The sequence below is a fragment of the Phoxinus phoxinus genome (assembly GCF_949152265.1).
Source record: "Phoxinus phoxinus genome assembly, chromosome: 4".
Taxonomy (NCBI): Eukaryota; Metazoa; Chordata; class Actinopteri; order Cypriniformes; family Leuciscidae; genus Phoxinus; species Phoxinus phoxinus.
Genome location: NC_136879.1, coordinates 4,310,775 through 4,331,501, shown reverse-complemented (window position 1 = coordinate 4,331,501; position 20,727 = coordinate 4,310,775). Strand labels below are relative to the sequence as shown.

Here is a 20,727-nt window from a genome sequence, read left to right as displayed (position 1 = left end):
CCGTCTGCGGGTGCAGAGACCATTCTCCTGCTGGAACATTGTTTCTGGACAGTCTGTCTGGTCCCAAATTCAGGTGACCAGGCACATGTGCTGCTCTCAATGAGCGCAGATTGTGCTGAGCCCAGACCAGGAGGCGTTCCGTCAGCCTGTAAAGGTTTCGGGACCTGACGCCACCCTGGCGATTTATATAGGCCACCACTGACATGGTAGACGTGGTAGTCCTTTATCTGGGGACAAAAGCACCTCAGCACGTTGTCGACTGCCATCATTTCCTAGACAGTTAATGTGTAGAAGCTTCTCCCGTTCTGAACACTGGCCAAAGAACGGTCTGCCCTCGAGCACCACTCCCCATTCTGAGGTGGAGGCATCCGTGGACACCACCTTCACACTCAAGGAAGTCCCCAGGTTTACACCTGACTGATACCAGTCGATTGCTCTCCAAGGTTTCAGAGCTGAGACGCATTTCTGATTGACCGTGAGGCGAAACAGACCAGAGGCCCATGCCCGAGGTGGTACTCGTGCTTTTAGCCATAACTGCAGCGGGCGCATGCGAAGCAGACCCAACTGGAGTACTGATGATGCTGACGTGACGCTATTTGTATTTGGAAATACACGTCCTTCAGATCTATTCACATAAACCAGTCCTCTTGGCAAATCTGCGCGAGGATTTTCCTGGTTATGAGCATTCTGAACTGGCGTTTCACAAGCACTTTGTTCAGCTGTCTTAGATCTAGAATGGGTCTGAGAACCCTGTCTTTTTTCGGTACCAGAAAATATCTGCTGTATAGACCCCCTTCGCTCTGAGCTTGAGATAAAGGCTCTATGGCCCCTTTGCTCAATAGTTTCGCCATTTCGACTCGAAGCAGATGAGCTACTTCATTTTTTACCGTAGTTTCGACCCGCGCCGTGTAACGGCGGGGACGTCGAGCGAACTGCAGCGAGTAGCCTCTTTTTATAATGTTTAGCACCCATTATGATACCTCTGGAAGCTTTGCCCACGCATTTGCGTGAATAGCTTGGGGTAGACACTGTTGAGTGTCTACATACACTGTTGAGTGTCTACATACACTGTTGAGTACAAATACACCAAAAGTACATCGTGGAAAGTCTGGAAAATGCACCATCAATTGCTCAGCAACCTCAGAATTGTTGATCTCACGGAGGAGACTCAAAGATCTTCAGAGGCTTTTGTCTGCAGAATATATGATGTGCATAAAACAGACTCTGTTGATGCAGCAAGGCATATACTTTTCTCCAGGACAGGTAAACCAGAAGCAATGCCGGCAACAAGCGATGCGATCTCTGTGATTTGGCGGGATCGTATATAATTTTTTCAATGTTTTTGTTTCATGCGTGCCTTTTTTTCCATCTTTCGCGAAGATTGGAGGCTGCGTTGAAGTGATTTGATAGTGTTTTGGGTGCTGGGTCATATCGCTATACAACTACTATTCAATTTGCAGAAAGAGAAAGCTGAAAATTATCAGAAGAGCAAAAACAAAAAGAATGATTAGATGGAGATGAATGACATGTATAGCAGCATGCGGTAAGGAACATTCTTCTGTTTATGATATATCATACAGCTAGACCTATAATAACGGCAAGACATTTTCTAGTAAAGCCTATTGACGTCATATCAGGGAGATAAGTCAGTAAATTTAAGTAAAATCACAGGCTTCGGTTATCCCGTGTGAATGCGCCACACGAAATTCAGATGTGTGGGGGTCATTTCTAAATCACACGTGATCCTCAGATAGTACTAATCCCGTGCGAATAGGGCTTAAGAGTGATATTGATTGAATATTTATGTCGGCCTTAAAAAGTGACACAAATAATGCTTAATTTCAACTTAAAAGTTGGTATTTTGCATATATATATACATAATGTAAAATACAAAATGTATTATATCCATTATATCTTTGCTCTGACCCTCGACTATTGATCTAGAAACTTAATTTCCTCATCTTGATTGCCTACTTACAAAAAAACTAGGGGAAAATGGTCCAACGACTGAGCAAGATAGGCAATTTGGCGGCCATTTTGATATTCAAATTAGAAGGTCAAAAACTCAAAATTTCGCTTGGGTACCAGTTTTTTTGGATTCAGCACCCTTGAAATATGTAAAGTAGGCCGGTTCCCGACTTGTACCCATAAATGCTCCTCACTTTCACTTTTTGGGTACATCCCATCTAGACTAAGTGTATTTCCTCCTGTGTGCGGACTGCTTGTGATCCGATCACTAAACGCTTCTTCACCAGAGCTCCAGTGCTGATGCCTGTTGCTGAACCGGTTTTGTGCCGTGAAGCTCTAGCGGCTGGTGCAGTGTTTCTCTCTCTCAGATGCGAGTAGCGGTCTCCCGTGTTGTGCTCTCGGTGTGATCCGCAGGGAAGAGCTGCTTTTAGACCAGTGACATTTCCACTGCACTCGGTCATGAATGTTTAACTACACTCACAGCAGGAGCCACACACACCAGAGCTGGAAATAATGAGGAACACTGTAAAAAAGCCTCTTCAGCAGAGCAACTTCAACGTGTGTGTGTGTGTGTGTGTGTGTGTTTCTGTGTGTGTGTGTTTCTGAGTGTGTGTGTGTTTGTGTGTGTGTGTGTGTGTGTATGTATGTGTGTATGTGAGTGTAGGAGAGCGTGGGAGATCGCACACCCCTGTTACCTGTTCACCACTTGATTGTGAAGAGGATAAAACCTTGGACTCAAACACTCCTCTTCACTTCGTCCAGGGGATCGACAACCTCTGGAGAAGTCAGTTTTGCTAACCTTTATTTGTTTACAACCCATACCAACCTTTTCTCCTCCCCATCAGGATTATGATTTACCCCTTTGATTTTGAACCCTAGACTTCGTTATATTAAGTTATTTGTATATTTGAAGACTAATAAAATCTTGCAAGTCATATCAGTGTACTTGTATACTCTATGTACGGTCGAAACGAGCTGGCCGTAACAACACACACACATGAAACTCAAGCTGAAAACACACATGCGCGTGTGTGAGTTTAATATATTTGTAGATATCACTATAGAATAAATATGTGCTTGACTCCACCGTCACACACCCTACATAATCACATAATACATCACTCTGTGTGTGTGTCCTGTAATTTTCTCTGACTCAATCCTCAATTCACAACACAACCATCCACACACACACACACACACACACACACACACACACACACACACACACACACACACACACACACACACACACACACACACTGTTTCCAGAGCTGACGAGTGTTCAGGAGGGAATGTGTTGCCGCGGGCCTTGAGTTTCCACAGCAAACACACACACACACACTGCTGTCTATCCAGGACCCGCCCTGATGACATCATCCATGACATCATCATCCTCACCACACACACACTCAGGGTCAGTAACAGCACGCCTGTGTTCTGAACTGCATGTTACGACACACACACCCTCACCGGCCCGCTCATAATCTCTCTCTCTCTCTCTCTCTCTCTCTCTCTCTCTCTCTCTCTCTCTCTCTCTCTCTCTCTCTCTCTCTCTCTCTCTCTCTCTCTCTCACAGAATCTCTCTCTCTCTCTCTCTCTCTCTCTCTCTCACGACGGCTGGATTGCGTTTACATTACACTGAGATCCGATCACAATGCGTCCTCGACTCCCTCAGAACCAGGACACGCTGGTCGCTAACATTCCCATCAGAAGCGCGTTTACACTCGTCTTTTCAATGTGTGTGTGGACAACATCCGGATACAGGGCGCATGCTAATGCCAAGTGTAAACGCAGCCGTAGAGTGGAAGGAACTGTTGAACATGTATTCAGGGCTGAATCTGTGTGTCTCAGGGCTGTTTACACCTGCTGGCCACTTCACGTGTTTCTCAGATCGGATAGCTCTCTGATTTATCTGAACGATTTCATGTACACCTGGTCACATAAATGTGTTTTTTCAAAACAGATATAAATCCGATCTTCAACTCCCGCGCTATATGCAGATTTAGTGCACGTCACCGAAAGCTACAGATATGAGCTGCACTTTATTAATCATCAGCTAAAATTTCAAAATCAAAGACCGCGATAGGAGAGAGCGGCAACAGCCCTGTAAGATCATTTCGGTTCTTTACTGTTAATGATGATGAATGTGAATGATTGCTGATGATAATATAAAGGAATTAAATTCTTAGAAGTAAAACATGCACATATCTATGTACTCCGCATTCAACATAACCCGTAGTATAGGGCAGACATGTGGGGGCTGGTAGCTTGAGGAAACCCTCTTCTGGCAGCAGACTCCTAAAATTTGTCTCTTTTAATGCATAGTATAGGACACTTAACAAATGATGGTCTAGTTGCTTGGGGGCTGCTCCCCTCTGGCAGCAGGTCCAGTCACAGAAAAGAAGGAAAGCCCTGAATCACTTTTATCAAACATCATTAAGACTATTATTATTGTCATGAGCATCAATCGGTCTGAGATTACTGTACCTTTCTTGAATAAAAGTGGAGTATTTTATGTATCATTCAAACACTTTGATACAGAGTAATGCTATATGGGTTTTAATAGTGATGATGAATAGTGGTAATGTCAACATGGTAATGATTTCTGTATGAGTGACAGGAATAATACACCGGTTGTAGCGTGTGAAATATTGTAAATGTTGACCTGGTATAATGCAGTGTTGCAGTTGTTAATATGTAACCGACTCGGTTGAGAGTTGTTTGTAAAATGGTATGAAATATGCAGTGTGTTGTCTATTGTTATTTGGGTTTATGAACAAGGGTGGGAGTCAATAAGCTTGTCTTCTTCCCACTCCTTTTCGAGCTGTAATGTAAATAATTTTGTATTTCATTTTGCTCTTTCTTTTATAATGTATATATGTATTTATTTTTATTTTATTTTTTTTCTGTAGCTCGAAATAAAATATTCAAATCAAATCAAATCAATTGTGTGAGACCTCAAAGCGCTTTACATAGAAGGGGGGAATCTCCTCAACCACCAGCAATGTGAGCATCCACTTGATGATGTGACAGCAGCCATACTGCGCCAGAACGCCCACCACACACCAGCTTACTGGTGGAGAGGAGACAGTGATGAAGCCAATCAGTGTATATATGGGGATGATTAGGAGGCCAAGGGGCAAATTTGGCCAGGACACCGGGGTTACACCCCTACTCTTTTACGAAGGACATCCTGGGATTTTTAGTGACCACAGAGAGTCAGCACCTCGGTTTAACGTCTCATCCGAAGGACGGCGCTCTTTGACAGTATAGTGTCCCCGTCACTACACTGGGGCGTTAGGACCCACACAGACCACAGGGTGAGCGCCCCCTGCTGGTCTCACTAACACCTCTTCCAGCAACAACCTGGTTTTCCCAGGAGTCTCCCATCCAGGTACTAACCAGGCTCAGCCGCGCTCAGCTTCAGTGGGGGACCGGTCTTGGGCTACAGGGTGAAGAGGCTGCTGGATATGATATCTAGCTATCCACAGAACACGCATGAAGAGGTGTAAACAGCCCCTCAGTGATTATGATCAGACTACAGTAATTGTGGGACGAGAACAGGCACGTTTGATGAAGCTCAGATCTGATGTGTTTCCGCTGCTGTTCCTCAAGCACACACACTTATAACAATCAACATACAAAGAGATCTTCACACATACGACACTACACTGAGAATCAATACACTGTAAACAACACTAACTAATAAAGCCAGTTACCCCTAAACACACACTCCATCCATTCTTCTCAAAAACAGTCAGTTCGACACACACACACACACACACACACACACACACACACACACACACACACACACACACACACACACACACGTGTGTGTAAGGTAGAGAAAGGTCAGATTGAGATGCTGCCGTTACCTGTGTGAAATCCAGTGCTGCTCTTATTCAGTCCAGAGCCGACTCTTCATCACACACCAGCAATCTCACTGACACCACACACACACACACACACACACACACACACACACACACACACACACACACACACACACACACACACACACACACACACACACACACGTCGACAGCAGCAGGAGGACGAGCTGGATCCTGCACTCATGTGAGTGTGAGGGCATGTGTGAACACACACACATACACACACACACACACACACACACAAACACACACGCGCACGCGCGTCTGGTTTGCTATCTCTGTGGGGACTCTCCATAAACGTTATGGTTTTTATACTCTACAAAACTCTTTATACACTAACCCGACCCCTAAACCTACCCATCACACACACACACACACACACACACACACACACACACACACACACACACACACACACACACACACACACACACAGTGGCTGTAGTTTATGATTGATTTGGTTGCGAGTGCAGTGCGCTTACAGAGAGACTCCGCCCACACACTCTTCTGATTGGCTGTGGTTTATGATTGATTTGGTTGCGAGTGCAGTGCGCTTACAGAGAGACTCCGCCCACACACTCTTCTGATTGGCTGTGGTTTATGATTGATTTGGTTGCGAGTGCAGTGCGCTTACAGAGAGACTCCGCCCACACACTCTTCTGATTGGCTGTGGTTTATGATTGATTTGGTTGCGAGTGCAGTGTGCTTACAGAGAGACTCCGCCCACACGCTCTTCTGATTGGCTGTGGTTTATGATTGATTTGGTTGCGAGTGCAGTGCGCTTACAGAGAGACTCCGCCCACACACTCTTCTGATTGGCTGTGGTTTATGATTGATTTGGTTGCGAATGCAGTGCGCTTACAGAGAGACTCCGCCCACACACTCTTCTGATTGGCTGTGGTTTATGATTGATTTGGTTGCGAGTGCAGTGTGCTTACAGAGAGACTCCGCCCACACGCTCTTCTGATTGGCTGTGGTTTATGATTGATTTGGTTGCGAGTGCAGTGCGCTTACAGAGAGACTCCGCCCACACACTCTTCTGATTGGCTGTGGTTTATGATTGATTTGGTTGCGAGTGCAGTGCGCTTACAGAGAGACTCCGCCCACACACTCTTCTGATTGGCTGTGGTTTATGATTGATTTGGTTGCGAGTGCAGTGTGCTTACAGAGAGACTCCGCCCACACACTCTTCTGATTGGCTGTGATTTATGATTGATTTGGTTGCGAGTGCAGTGTGCTTACAGAGAGGATGTAGTAACTCTTGAGTCATTTCTAGTGGCTCACCATGAGCTTTACTTTAGAATGAATTATACATTATACAGGTTTATATTTAACATGATTAATGCAGTAGTTCTTAGAAGTCCTCTGGGAGGTATGAAAAAAGTGGTATTGATTAGCTAATAGTGGACTATCTCATTCACCTGAGCACTATTACTTACTAATTAATTCATCAGAGTATCTTGTTACTAATTACTAGTTACTATAATGTTAATAGTGCGCTACTCATTTGTTCCTGTGTAGTTGTTCATTAATATCGACACAGTGTTTTCAAGTGTTACCCGGATTATGAGCATGTAGATGTTTAGGAGACGCGGGCTGCTGTTTGTTGACATGTATCGAGTAGATATTTACTTTCTGAATTCTGTAGTAATTCTTCATTGAGATGTTCTGGGCCCATTTGACTGCATACTTAACATGTTCAATCAGGCACACAATGCAATTTAGTATGATGTACTATGATCATACATAATTATTATTATTATTATTATGTCTTTATTCCAGACCCATGGGTCCATATAAACATACATCATAAATTAACAAACAAACACCAAATACAATTTAAAAGACATACAAGCTTTCTTTCCAATGCTTCCAAAAACAAGAAAAATACCTTGTATCACTCAATGTAATGTCATTTAAGACCCTAATAATACTATTTTTTGAAACACTCAATCTACATATAAAATTATACATACATTTCCTTAAAACAGCATTCAACGTAGGCACATTATTACCCACAAACATTTGGCTTGCACTTGACCACCTTGGAAGCTTAAGCAAAAATCTAAGTGCATCATTAAATGCCACCTGAAGCTTTCTCATCTTTGCTTTAGAGTATTTACACCAAAGGTGGGCTGTATATAAAGAAGTACAGTATGCCCTAAATAGAGTTATTTTAACCTCATCTGTACACATACAAAATTTACGAGCAAGCATATAGCCTGCCCATAAAGTTTACAGCACTGGCGCTGCACATCATCATCATCGTTTAAATCATTTTTAATGATGTGACCTAGGTATTTTACTTTATTCACTACATTTAAAACTTGGTCATCTAAATAAAAAGAAGGAAAATTTAGTTTAAGGTCTTCTTTGGCTTTAACAATCATGATAACACTCTTTTTAATATTAAATTTTATGTCATGCTTCATACCATAGCTTGAGCAAATTCGAAGCAACTGTTGTAAGCCGGCACTGTACGGAGACATAATGACAACATCGTCAGCATACATCAAATGATTAATGATACTATCACCTATCAGGCATCCAGTCTTACACTCATTTAATTCCACCGAAAGACCATCCACATATAGGTTAAAAAGAAGGGGTGACAATAACCCCCCCTGCCGAACCCCATTCGTCGTATAAAACGGCTCCGATATGTTATCACCCCATTGCACTTTTAGAGTTTGATGTATATACCAAAAATGTAAGATTCTTATCATATATGGGGAGACCCCTCTTTCCTGCAATTTTGTAAATAACTTAGTATGGTTAATTCGATCAAACGCCTTGGAAGCATCTAAGAAACACATGAAAACTGTGGAATTATGAGCATTGAACTTACTAGCTACCTCTTTTAACGAATATATGCATAAATCAGTGCCATGCTTACTTTTAAAGCCGAATTGATTATCCGTAGTTGTTAAGTATTCTTTGACCCTATCCATGAGGATTTGTTCAAATATTTTCGAGAGGACACTCGCCAAAGCAATTGGCCTATAGTTTTCTGTCCCGGTTATTTTACCTGTTTTATCTTTAATAACAGGCACTAGTAAGACTGTTATCATGGAATCAGGTAACACTCCATGAAATAAAAAACCTGTAAAACACAAAGCAAGTAACACTAAGATCCTAGAGCTAGCGTGTTTCAAATGTTCAGCTGTTATTCGGTCTGGACCACCAGCTTTATTATCGGCCAATTTCTCGATTGCGTACTTCACCTCATCAGGTGTAATAATCATACCTACATCATTTGATACATGACCAACTTTAAAGTCCTTCCTCTCAACACAATTAAAAAGACCTTCATAATATTTCCTCCACAAGTTGACAATATCCTCAGCCCCAACTGCCCCATCCATGCTATTCGGCATAGGTATTTTCCTGTTATTTATAGCCTTAACTTCTTTCCAAAATTCATAAACATTATTTTGCTGAAGGTTCTTGGCCAATGAGTTTGCTCTCATGGACAGCTCGTTCCTTTTTATATATCGCAGAGCGTATTTAAATTTAGCATTTGCCACTTTCTTATCCTCAAATTCTGGGCCATACCTAGCTTTACCTTTTAAGACCCAGTGTTTGAATGCAACTCTGGCCTGCAAATGCAGTTCAGAGACATAATCATTCCATCCGGCCTTAAAATAATATTTTTTAACCCTTTTTTGGCAAAAAGATCTACTGGCATCATCTAAGCAACCCACTATTTCATCATACATCTTACATAGATTGTACTTGTGCTTAGGATTCTTACAACCAGCATTATCACACACAATAGTCTCATTTGGGACTTCTATATTACTCAACCTCTTCTCTGTCAATAATTTATATCTCCAAAGATCATTTGCTGTGAGTCTTGCCCAGTCTAATTTGCTTTTTCGTTCAGAATGTTCACATTTAGTCAACTCAGGTAAACTTTCAACATTTAGCATAATTGCAATTGGTATGTGGTCTGTTGTAGCTAAGTTATATAATATTTCAAGTTTATCTAGGGAATCATGTGCATCTGCTGTACATATACAGTGATCCAGCCAGGATGTTGTATTCCATGCCTCACTTATATATGTAAAGCTTTCTGCTGGTAATAATGTTTGGCTGGAAAAAAACAACTTGCTATCCAGGCAAAACCTAATTAGCTGTTGGCCAAACAAAGAATTATTATCAGATATGTCAGCATTCATATCCCCCAATATAAATATACTAGTACATACATTTTCATTTATAAAAGCACTTATAAAAGCAAGCATATTCATATATTCATCTTCATTTTGGCTACATTCATATGGAGCATACACGTTCAAAATTACAAAGACCTTTTCATTATGCTCCACTTTGATTGCTATACACCAGTCTGCTTCTAATCTAATCACAGTAATCAGAGGGTCGTATTTCTTATGCCAAAAAATGGCCACACCACCAGGTATTCTGCCACGCATTATTCATCTTATAACACCTGGAGTTGCTTGTTTATCTCAGTGCTGGACTAGAAATTTCTCTAGTGTTTAGAAATCTGATCATTTTATCACACGCTACAGCAGCGCCATCTGCTGAGCACGCACGCACACACACACACACACACACACACACACACACACACACACACAGAGAGAGAGAGCAGTGGCGCAGTCACACAACAGCTCCACGTCTTATATTCAGTGTTTAGTGAACTATAGCATTTAGTCACTGATCAACAAAGCTGGTTTTTGCTAAATAGAAATACTGTTACGAGCAGCAGTTTACTATTACACCCCCCCATTACACTGAAATATCATTGATGTCTAATGTTGTTGTTTTTTCCCACTGACTTTCACTGTATGGACAGAACAGTTCTTCATTCTTCTTTTGTGTCCCACAGAAGAAATCAAAGTCGTACAGGTTTGGAACGACATGAAGGTCAGTAAATGCTGACAGAATGATCATCTCAGGGTGAACTATCACTTTAACCTTAAGATGAAGTCCCATGACCAGATGTTTTAATTATGGAATTGAGAATATGAAGTGAAAAGCATCAACCCCTGATTCTGATCTGAATTAAGCACACTATTTTAATTATTTTTGTAGCTGGATTATCCATGTAAACTATGATATGATAATCCTAATCCATCCACCCATTTTCTAATCCGTGGCATGGATAATTCAAGTCCATCCTAATCATAATGAAACGATGTGACAAGAAATGTTATAAAGGCATGAGCAGTTTGCCACAGACTCTCATGTAATTAAAGGTTCACTTTTAAAGTGAAAATTCTGTCATCATTTACTCACTCTTAAGTTGTTTCAAACCTGTATGAATTTCTTTCTTCTGCTGAACACAAAGGAAGATATTTAGAAGAATGTCAGTAACCAAACAGTTTTTGGTTCCCATTGACTTCCATAGTAGGAAAAAAATATACTATGTGTAAACTAATATACACAGACACATTACAGGCATATACTTAGTGTCCGCATGTCAAACTATCTATTCAGATTTTTATCTTTTGTGCCAGCACAGATCGAAGAGACCCTGATTCTGGTCAGACACGCGTCTATATTTTTCCCATCATCATTTTGGATCCTCATCCAGTGGGATGTGTGAACCCACTGTACATTACAATATATACTAAACCAAGCACAGTACACAATGATCCCCACTAGTCAAAGTGCTAATAAACCAGGATTATTTGGATGACCAGCTCAGATCTGTTACACCATCACCCCTCACTCTACTTCAGTGTGTCAGCTGAATATAACTCCCATTGAGATGACAGATGTTCATCTCTGCACACACGAGGCCTCGTCCCGTTCACACATACTGCAAAATTACAATTACTTTGAGTGAAATGTGACCTAGACATGATACAGTGAAAATCACCCAAATTCAGACTGAATTACTAGAATAAATGTCTTTTCTATCCCCAAAACTATCACTAAAGGACCAGTGAAGAGCATCATTTCTGCTCCGCCAGCAGCACCAAACAGAGTTACACAATAATGACTGTTCCTAAATAGATTTCCTAAACACTTTTTCTATTGGTTTATTGACATGCTCATGCTCAGTGGCTACGTTTACATGCAACCAAATCATCCGTTAGTAATGAGATTAACGGCTCAATCGGACTGAAAAGTCTTCATGTAAACACCGTAATCAATCTGATTGAGCTTGATCCCAATGAGATTCCTTTTCTAACCCGATGGAGAGAACATGTGAACACTTGATCAGACTGAAAACTGAGACTGAAAGGACTGCGCATGTGCAGAGGTGTAGAAATAGCGTAATGACGAATGACGCGCTGAACGAGCTGTTCTTCCTGGTGAATAAAGTGTGATATAAACGAGTGTCCCGTCATCCTAATATCCTCCTTTCGCTCTTCAGTGTCTGTGAAGTGGAGCAGGACAACGGCCACCAGTCCTTGTTTCTGACTCTCATCCACAGACGGCGGTTCTGGACATGTTTACTGCGTGATCAATATAAGCAGCGGCACAACGGTTCATTGTCTCCAAATTATGACCAGAAATGGATAAATATGAAGTCTGCTGTTTAAAACTAATAAAGAGCCACTGTAGGAGAATAGTTATTGTGTGTAAACAGCGGGAAACTCTGTATATGTGTGCAGTGTGCGCATGTCAAACTATCTATTCAGATTTGAAGCTTGTGACATATAAACGCGCACATCAACCCAATCACATGTTTAGCGTTCATGTAAACACTACATTCAGATTCATCAATCGCAATGAATTCAGTCCGATTGAAACAAAAGTTGTGCATGTTAACATAGCCAGTGCTTGATCCTGTTCCTGGAGATCTACCGCAGAGTTCAGAGTTCAGATCCAGCCCGATCAAACACACCTGTCTGTCATTATCGAGTGCTCCTGAAGATCGTAATGAGCTGCTTCAGGTGGGTTTGATCAGGGTTGAAGCTGAACTTTGCAGGACGGTAGATCTCTAGCCACAGGAATGGGCACCCCTGTACTGGAAAGTATTGAAACACTTCACATTTCAGTGAATGTGAACCAGAATAGAAATGATCAATCCTCAACCCCAACAATCATGAACTTCAAATCAATGACACACGTGGACTCACATGGGTGGAGTTGGTCCGGATCAGGCCGTGGTTGTGGTTCTGTTGCTCTCTGAACTGCAGGCCTGCCAAGTGTCTCTCCAGAGCCGCCCAGTCCATGGCTGGAAGTTGGCTTTCCTCCACACATTCTTCCCTGTTTCGTCCCAGCCCGATCCCACCTCCAACCTCACCAGCTCCTGTCACGGCGCTCCCGAGGCTGGCTCTGCCTAAAGTCTTGCCCTCGGGGGCCAGGGGGTGGTCGCAGGGCACTACGGCATTGCCGTTCTGCTTGAGTTCCTCGGGCACGGGCTTGGCGGTGTGACCTGCGAGAGGGCCAGCGGGGGCTTTGACGCTCTGGAGCTCCTCTGCCAGGCTGCGGCTGTTAACAGAGCCGTGGATCACTCCGGTCTGGCTGAAGTCCGGATGCTGGTTGTCTGCATAGTTCCCACCGTACTCCCTCTCCCAGTCCACCAGCACTCTCTTCTTGTACTGCTGGTAGTCCTCGTCCTCCTCATAGTCCTCCAGTCCGGCCAGCTCCAGACTGGGAGAGGACTTGTACTCGGAACATGGTGTCACCTTGTTGGAATTGGACTCCGAGCTGGAGCGACTGGAAGAATCGCTGCCCAGGTCCATGCCATCCTCCCGGTAATCCTGAGACACAGACACAACACATTACAGGCATATACTTTGGAAAACATACAACGTTGTGTGATTTTTCATGATCAAGTGCATGCATATATTACAGCCAAATTCCAAACCAGTTACTGCGTTGATCACCGTATTCACATGTGTGTCTATACACACATGAATAATCTCAGTCTACTTCAATCTTTTGAGCTTTTCATTTATTTTTATATTATATTTTATTTTTGGTCGTCGAGACTGTGCATCACAGATATCATCAATTTTGGTAAGATGGTCCCACATTCAACCCAGACACTAGGAAGCACCTCTGAAAGCTAATGTACATTTTTATTAGTAAACTGAAAAATAAAGGTTCCAAATTGGGGGTTTCACAGCAAAGCCATAGAAGAGGGGTTTTCAAACCTGTCCTGGAGGACCCACAGCACTGCAGATTTTCTACAGCTGAATCCAAAATCGTGCCCTAAACCCTCATTCACTATTCCCTATGTTAGTCCACTAATACTGTTCACTTGAGCATCAAGTGAACAGTATCAAGGCATGTTGAGGGCATCAAGGCACGTCCGAATGCAATGTTAGCTTCACTTACTGTCTCCTAGATACATCATAGATGTATCCTTCATGGCCTTTGATATCCCACAATCCTGTGCTTTCCATTCTGTGGCAGTTGAAATCAAAAAAGATGGCGTCTGAAAGTCATGGTTGGTTGTCAGTTTGTGTGTAAGTGTGTGTTTTTGAACAACGTTTTCCACTTCTGGTGTCATTTCTAGCGAGAAATGACTATTGTAGTAATTAACATTTTACTTAGTTCTTGCCAAAGCTCGCTCTATTTTGCTGTAGATCATTAAACTGTTACACTGTTTCGTGACGTGCCTTCTTCATGTGCAAATGCTGCCTACAAAGTTATTGACTGATAAGGCACCGAGGCAACAAGTCAGCTGCTCAAGTCTTCGTATGCAGCCCTGAAGTGTGTGTGCCAGATAAGGTAGACATACAGAGGCTGTGTCTGAAATCGCCCCCTATACCCTTAAATAGGGCACTATTTGAGGGGACAGCCATTTGTAGTAGTGTCTGAAACCGTAGGGGATGTTATCGAGTGCGCTCCTTCAATCCCACAGTGTGCCGCATCTCATCCATGGAGGGTGAACCATCCATCCATCCATCCATGCTAGTTTCCATGACAGAGTTTAAGATAAATCTTTTTTTTTATTACTACTGAGCTGCCAGTTTGCTACGTTTCAAATGATTATTAATCAGCAAGCACAAACTATGCAAAAGAGGCAGCCCGTTCAGTGCATTCAGTGTCTGAATTCATCACTCGTTTTCATTGACTCAAAATGATCAAGTGAACTGTATAAGTGGAGTAATGTAGGGGATAGTGAATGAGGGTATAGGACGATTTCAAACACAGCTAAATGTGCAGTGCTGGGGTCCTACAGGACTATTTTGATTCCACAAAAAACTTTTCAATGAACAATTCTTAAAATGATGTTTTTTTTTTCTTAGTGTGAAGAATATTTTACATTTAACATTTTTGAAGAAACCATCAATGCCAAAAAAAGAACCATAATAATAATTAGCAAACATGAAATTTGGTGTGTAGATGCAAAGTGTCTACAAGAGGCAGTGTACCAAATTGTATGACAATTGGCCTCACGGTGGTGCTATAATCCAGTGTTTCCCAACCCAGTTTCTGCAGGCACACCAACAGTGCACATGTTATATGTCTCCCTTATCTGACCTCTCTATTTCTGGTCTTGGAGTCTAATGAGCTGATGAGCTGATTTGGGTGTGTTTGATTGGGAAGAGTTAATGTGTAGTGTTGGTGTGCCTCCAGGAACAGGGTTGGGAAACTGCTATAATCAATGCATTTGCCTTTTTGCTTACGTCCTAGCAATCGTAAGGGCTAGAATCCTTAGCCCTGTCCCAAAATAAGCGGTGGTTTTATGATGGCCACCGTGTATGGAATGCCCGTGAATCTACCAGACCGCAGGGTGTCCTATTTGTCAGCCTTTTGGCCTCTATGTGTCCTGAAAGAGCACTTTTGCAGGGTTTGTACTAAGGCTGGCTCCACAGCAGACAAACCCGACAATCTGCGACACAACAGTGTGGAGTAGAGCGGCTTTTGGGACACGGTTCTGAATCTAGGGCCCGGTTCAGCCTTTTTTCACTTTCAGTCAAGTATAATTTTTCAAACTTGGATCAGAGACGCCCCTGACAATAACTTAGCAAACGCATTTTGATTCATCAGATGGTTTGGTAGATATGAGATTGTTTTAGGCACGACTTCTATTATGTGTCTTCTAACTACATAAACACCAGGACAGTCTCGGTCCTTTTCCACTGACAAGGTATTGGTGCAGGAGTCTGATCTGATCTGGAGTCAGTCCTTCTGCTTCCATTGCAGAAACGGACAGATCTTGGCTGAACAATAAATCAGGAACGCGAGGGCTGTGATAACCTAATCTGAATCTGGCAAGGCTGATAGCACAATATATCAGTGCCGTTATAATGAATGAAGTTAGTTTGAATAAAGTTAGTTCATTAATGAAGCCGTCCTGTCACTCAAACTGTAGAGCATGGCGCTAGAAAGGTCAAGGTCATGGGTTTGATTCCCAGGGAAAGCAAAAACTGATCAAATTAGTATCTTGATTTACTTTGGATTAAAAGTGTTTAAATGAAGATAACACACACATGTACAGTGCGTCACATTGCACCTCAGCTAAAACCACTTTATTGTTAAGGTTTACCTCAAATAACAACAAATTAAATTACAAATATCATGTGTGAATTGAATTCTACAAATTTACTTGTTATATATTTAAATAACTTGAGAGCACTGCATCAGCTCATAAAGGCACAACATGCCGAGTTCATTTACTGTTAAAATGTTATTAAATAGGAACATTATAATTTTTACGAACATCATATAAGAACACAAGCCCTGTCTCTGTGGCCCCGTAGGAGTTACTTGTGTCCAGTGTTAGTTCAGCTCTCGGCTGGTTCAGATCTCCAGGTCACACCGTGTCAGGGTATCTGAGGACACATGCCAAATCTTAATCATTTCTGGAGCTAAGGGGCGCTGTTACTGGTATTTCATTTTATAGTACATAAACAGCCATGTCAATAAATCAAATTAACCGGTTTCACTCGGAATTGGCAAACGGAAACAGTCTTTAAGTTTGGCCCCTGAAGGCGAACACACAACAACATCTGACGCCGCATGGGGCTTCCTTCCTGAGCTGGACTCCTGGTCCTGTGACACACACTTCCTGAGCTGGACTCCTGGTCCTGTGACACACACTTCCTGAGCTGGACTCCTGGTCCTGTGACACACACTTCCTGAGCTGGACTCCTGGTCCTGTGACACACACTTCCTAACCAGCCTTTCTGTGTGTTTCTTCACCTGTACCGGATGTGTGTTTGACTTTCAGTGCTAAACGCTCAAGAATAAACTCCTTCAGAACGGGAATGATGAAGCTGAAGGACTACAGCTGCACAGCTGAGCTATGTGGAGAATTATTACACACATATATACGACACCATAACAACTGAAATATACAATACTCACAGCTAGTGCACTTCAGCACTGAAGTAATGAATGTAAAGTTAGCCAGAGATACAGTATGCGCTCTATTCAACAACAAACACACACACACACACACACACACACACACACACACACACACACACACACACACACACACACACACACACACACACACACACACACACAGACTGAGAAGTGAATGGCGGTGTGGATACTATGGGCTGATTTCAGAATCTAAACAACGCCATAAACCATTTTTATGTGTTTGTATTATTTAAGATGCATGGTTTAAGACAAAATGTTTAAGAAAATAATGGTTAGACTTTATTTTAAGGTGTCCTTGTTACATTGTTATTATACAAATAAGTGCTGAGTAATATTAATAACATGTACTTAATATAGGGCTAGGATGAAGGTTTGGTTGAGGGTTAGTTGCATGTAATTACGCATAATTTACTGTTATTAATATGGTAAGTAACATATGCAACAAGGACACTGTAAAATACAGTGTTACTGAAATTGTCAAGAATCAAAAAGCTTATAGTTACTGAGAACTCCCATATAACTAGATCGACCAGTTCACTACATAAATAAATAAATAGAGTGAATTATAGGTATACCTATAATACCATATCATTTAATTATATGGTATATAAAGAATATAATATAATATAATACACAATGTAGGCCTATATTACATTTATGAACACATCTAGCCTCTGATTGAATCAAACATTCAATCAATGCATTCAAATATTAAATGTTGAACAATATCAATATGTAAATGTGTATGATATATATATATATATATATATATATATATATATATATATAGATAGATAGATAGATAGATAGATAGATAGATAGATAGATAGATAGATAGATAGATATCATACACATCATTCATCTATCAAAACCTGGCCATTATGAAGCTTTATGATCAACTAAAGGCTTTTTATGAAGTCTGCTTAGAAAATAAACGCTCTTCCACATCGAAACTGAAGACATTATGAGTCCTCGCGTGATTTGTCGAGATCAGAGCTTTAATCTCACGAGACACCGGCCTTTATAATCTCTCTAATGCCGTCGCCCGTCATGCAGCGCGCGCTCTCCGTTCATTGTGTTTTATTCTCTTATTTACATCATGTGATTTTTAAGTGATTGAACACGAACATAAATGTCTTAGAAACAGCTGTGGTACACAGACACACACACACACACACACACACAGTATAAAATTCAACCCATTTCACTAGTCATTCAGTTCTCTAATGATGTCAATGCTGCAATGATGTAATTCATTACGCTCATATATCATGCACACCCGAAGCGCGAGATGTTCGTGTGTTTAATTTAATGACAGTAATATCAATGTTAATAACACAGGGCTCTTCAAACCGCCCATTAAATCTCATCGGCATTAAAGTAGCGCTCCGTCTGCTCATATTTCAAAGGAAATGTTTAAACGATCTCAGTCGGTCTGAAATGATGTCATGTTTCTAAAACAGTCCTCACACCCTCCCATTAAACACCCCAGCACAACACCAGCATTACACACACCACAGGCGCGAGCGCAATGTAGACCCCACTCCGCTCAAACTCCACCATTCTTCTTCATATTTCAGTGAAACCACCACAAGCTGAGGTGACTCCCTTCAGACCAGTCGCTGTAACACACAGAACTTACTGTCATGTTCTCTGCCGGTGTTCTCAGTCTCAGGACATGTTTGTCAGGCTCGGGGTTACAGCTCCAGACGCGCGAGAGCGGAGACCATCCGCGGTGTAAGTCATGGCGGATCTCCGCTGAACACACACAACACCCCGGCGGCTCTCCTCTCCTCCAGCGGCCAGTCACCAGAAATAACCCTCCCTCTGAGGAGCTGTCTCAACTCCTACTGAGCTGCCTAGATAGACGGCATCTGTGACGCGCTCTGAGTGCGCGCGTGAGTGAGTGAGTGAGTGAAGGCGCGCTAGCGCTGCATGCCACACAACGCTCTATAAACGCTCTACGCTCGCTTACTCGCCTGTTACCCAACAATGCAATGTGATGCCCAAAATCAGAGCAGGGACCCATGTTGTATGTCACACTAAAACATTGGGCAAATATGTTATTCTCACTGTCCAAAAATCCTAAATTTTGCCGTAATATCCAAACATACTGTACTCGCCTACACATGCTGTGCCTATCTGACCCAAATGTGGCATTAGCCTAACACCCCAAAATGATCCCCTCCAAAGGAAGTCATGTGTCCTATATGGGTCATGAACTGAAAATTAAAATGTTCCTTGATCTTTTGACAGTTAAGAGTAGGGGTGTAACGGTACGCAAAAATCACGGTTCGGTACGTACCTTGGTTTTAAAGTCACGGTTCGGTTCATTTTCGGTACAGTAAGGGAAAGAAATGCAAAACATTAAACTGCTGGTTGTTTACTATAAACTTTTTTTTAACAATTTGTTTACACTTTTTTAAACACACTTTTTTAATAAAATATAGGCTAATAAATAGAAAACATATACAATAAAAAAAGAATAAGAAATAAAATACTGCTGCAAAGTTCTCCACTAAATAAAATACTCTCAAACCAATATTGGCCATATGACGCTAGCTAGCGAGAGGCTGGGCTAAAGCGAGCGTGCCTGCCGTGTATGTGGTGATCTTTATTTATGCGATATTTATGTCCGAGCCCGACCCGAGTTAAAATCCTATTTTATTTCTCACACTAATGACACGTACGTTTGTTTGTGTGGAAAGCCCGCTTTTAACAGAAAGGCATTCGGAAATGTCCACAGATGAGCACATCAGCGCGCACGGAGCTACAAGCGCTCTTAACACAGGCGCGTGTGCACGTGTTTCGTTGTCACAGCAACATAAACAAATTTCCGCACACAGGAAGACAGATGTAATGGTAATATTTTACATGTATTTGAATCACAAAAACGATTAATCAGTACAACGCGGAGACTTCCGACACTTAATATGTTCGTGTGGAAACTCGGAATTGACGCATGTTCCGCACACAAAACTAGCCTAATTTACGTGAAAGATTGCATTCGGTACACATGTGCACCGTACCGAAAGTGCTGTACCGAGACGGTCCGGTACGAATACACGTACCGTTACACCCCTAGTTAAGAGTTAGTTAAAAATACCCTGTTAGTTTCAAAACTCAGTTATTCCAAAAACAGCTTTTATTGGAAGCAAGGCTAGAAAACGGCAGGATCTGAGAAGTGGAGACGTGTGAAAGCCCGCCCACTGGAGCATTAGTGAATAGTGACATGAGAACGAGATCGACACAGGATCAATAACATTAGGATCCTGATGCTAGAAAGTGGGCTTTTTTTCCAACAATTTGAATGTCTCAGTTTAGCATTATTTGTTTGTATTCGGTACATTGTTAAATCAGTCGCAATTTCGACGCAGGCTTTGCAAACAGACTTTTACGATATGGATCTGCCAGCAACGCCACAAGCATGTATGTAACCATGTGTTTATTCCAATGCCTGATGTGTGATTTCTGATGTGTAACTGTTCAAGTTCAGACAGATAATCTTTCTCTCAAAATCGCTCAATACTGTTTATGCATCAGTGACTAAACGATCAACTTCACATCGTTTCTCTTAGTAGGATGAAAA

At 41.9% G+C, this 20,727-nt stretch overlaps 1 protein-coding gene across 2 annotated transcripts in view; it reads right to left on the bottom strand.

The window, feature by feature from the left end:
• schip1 (schwannomin interacting protein 1) overlaps positions 1-19,096 on the bottom strand; it is a 60,791-nt gene extending 41,695 nt beyond the window's left edge. Inside the window, exons 1-2 of one of the 2 annotated variants that reach the window (XR_013797069.1) lie at positions 18,781-19,025; positions 12,926-13,552 (exon numbers count right to left, since the gene is read on the bottom strand). Coding sequence is in view for 1 of the 2 variants with exons in the window: in XM_079608856.1 (XP_079464982.1) it covers positions 12,926-13,552; positions 18,781-18,786 (633 nt within the window). In the remaining variant the exon portion in view is untranslated. Of the gene's footprint in view, positions 1-12,925; positions 13,553-18,780 lie in introns of both variants that reach the window. The other variant, XM_079608856.1, reaches the window with a different exon arrangement.
• Between the last annotated feature and the right edge of the window lie 1,631 nt (positions 19,097-20,727).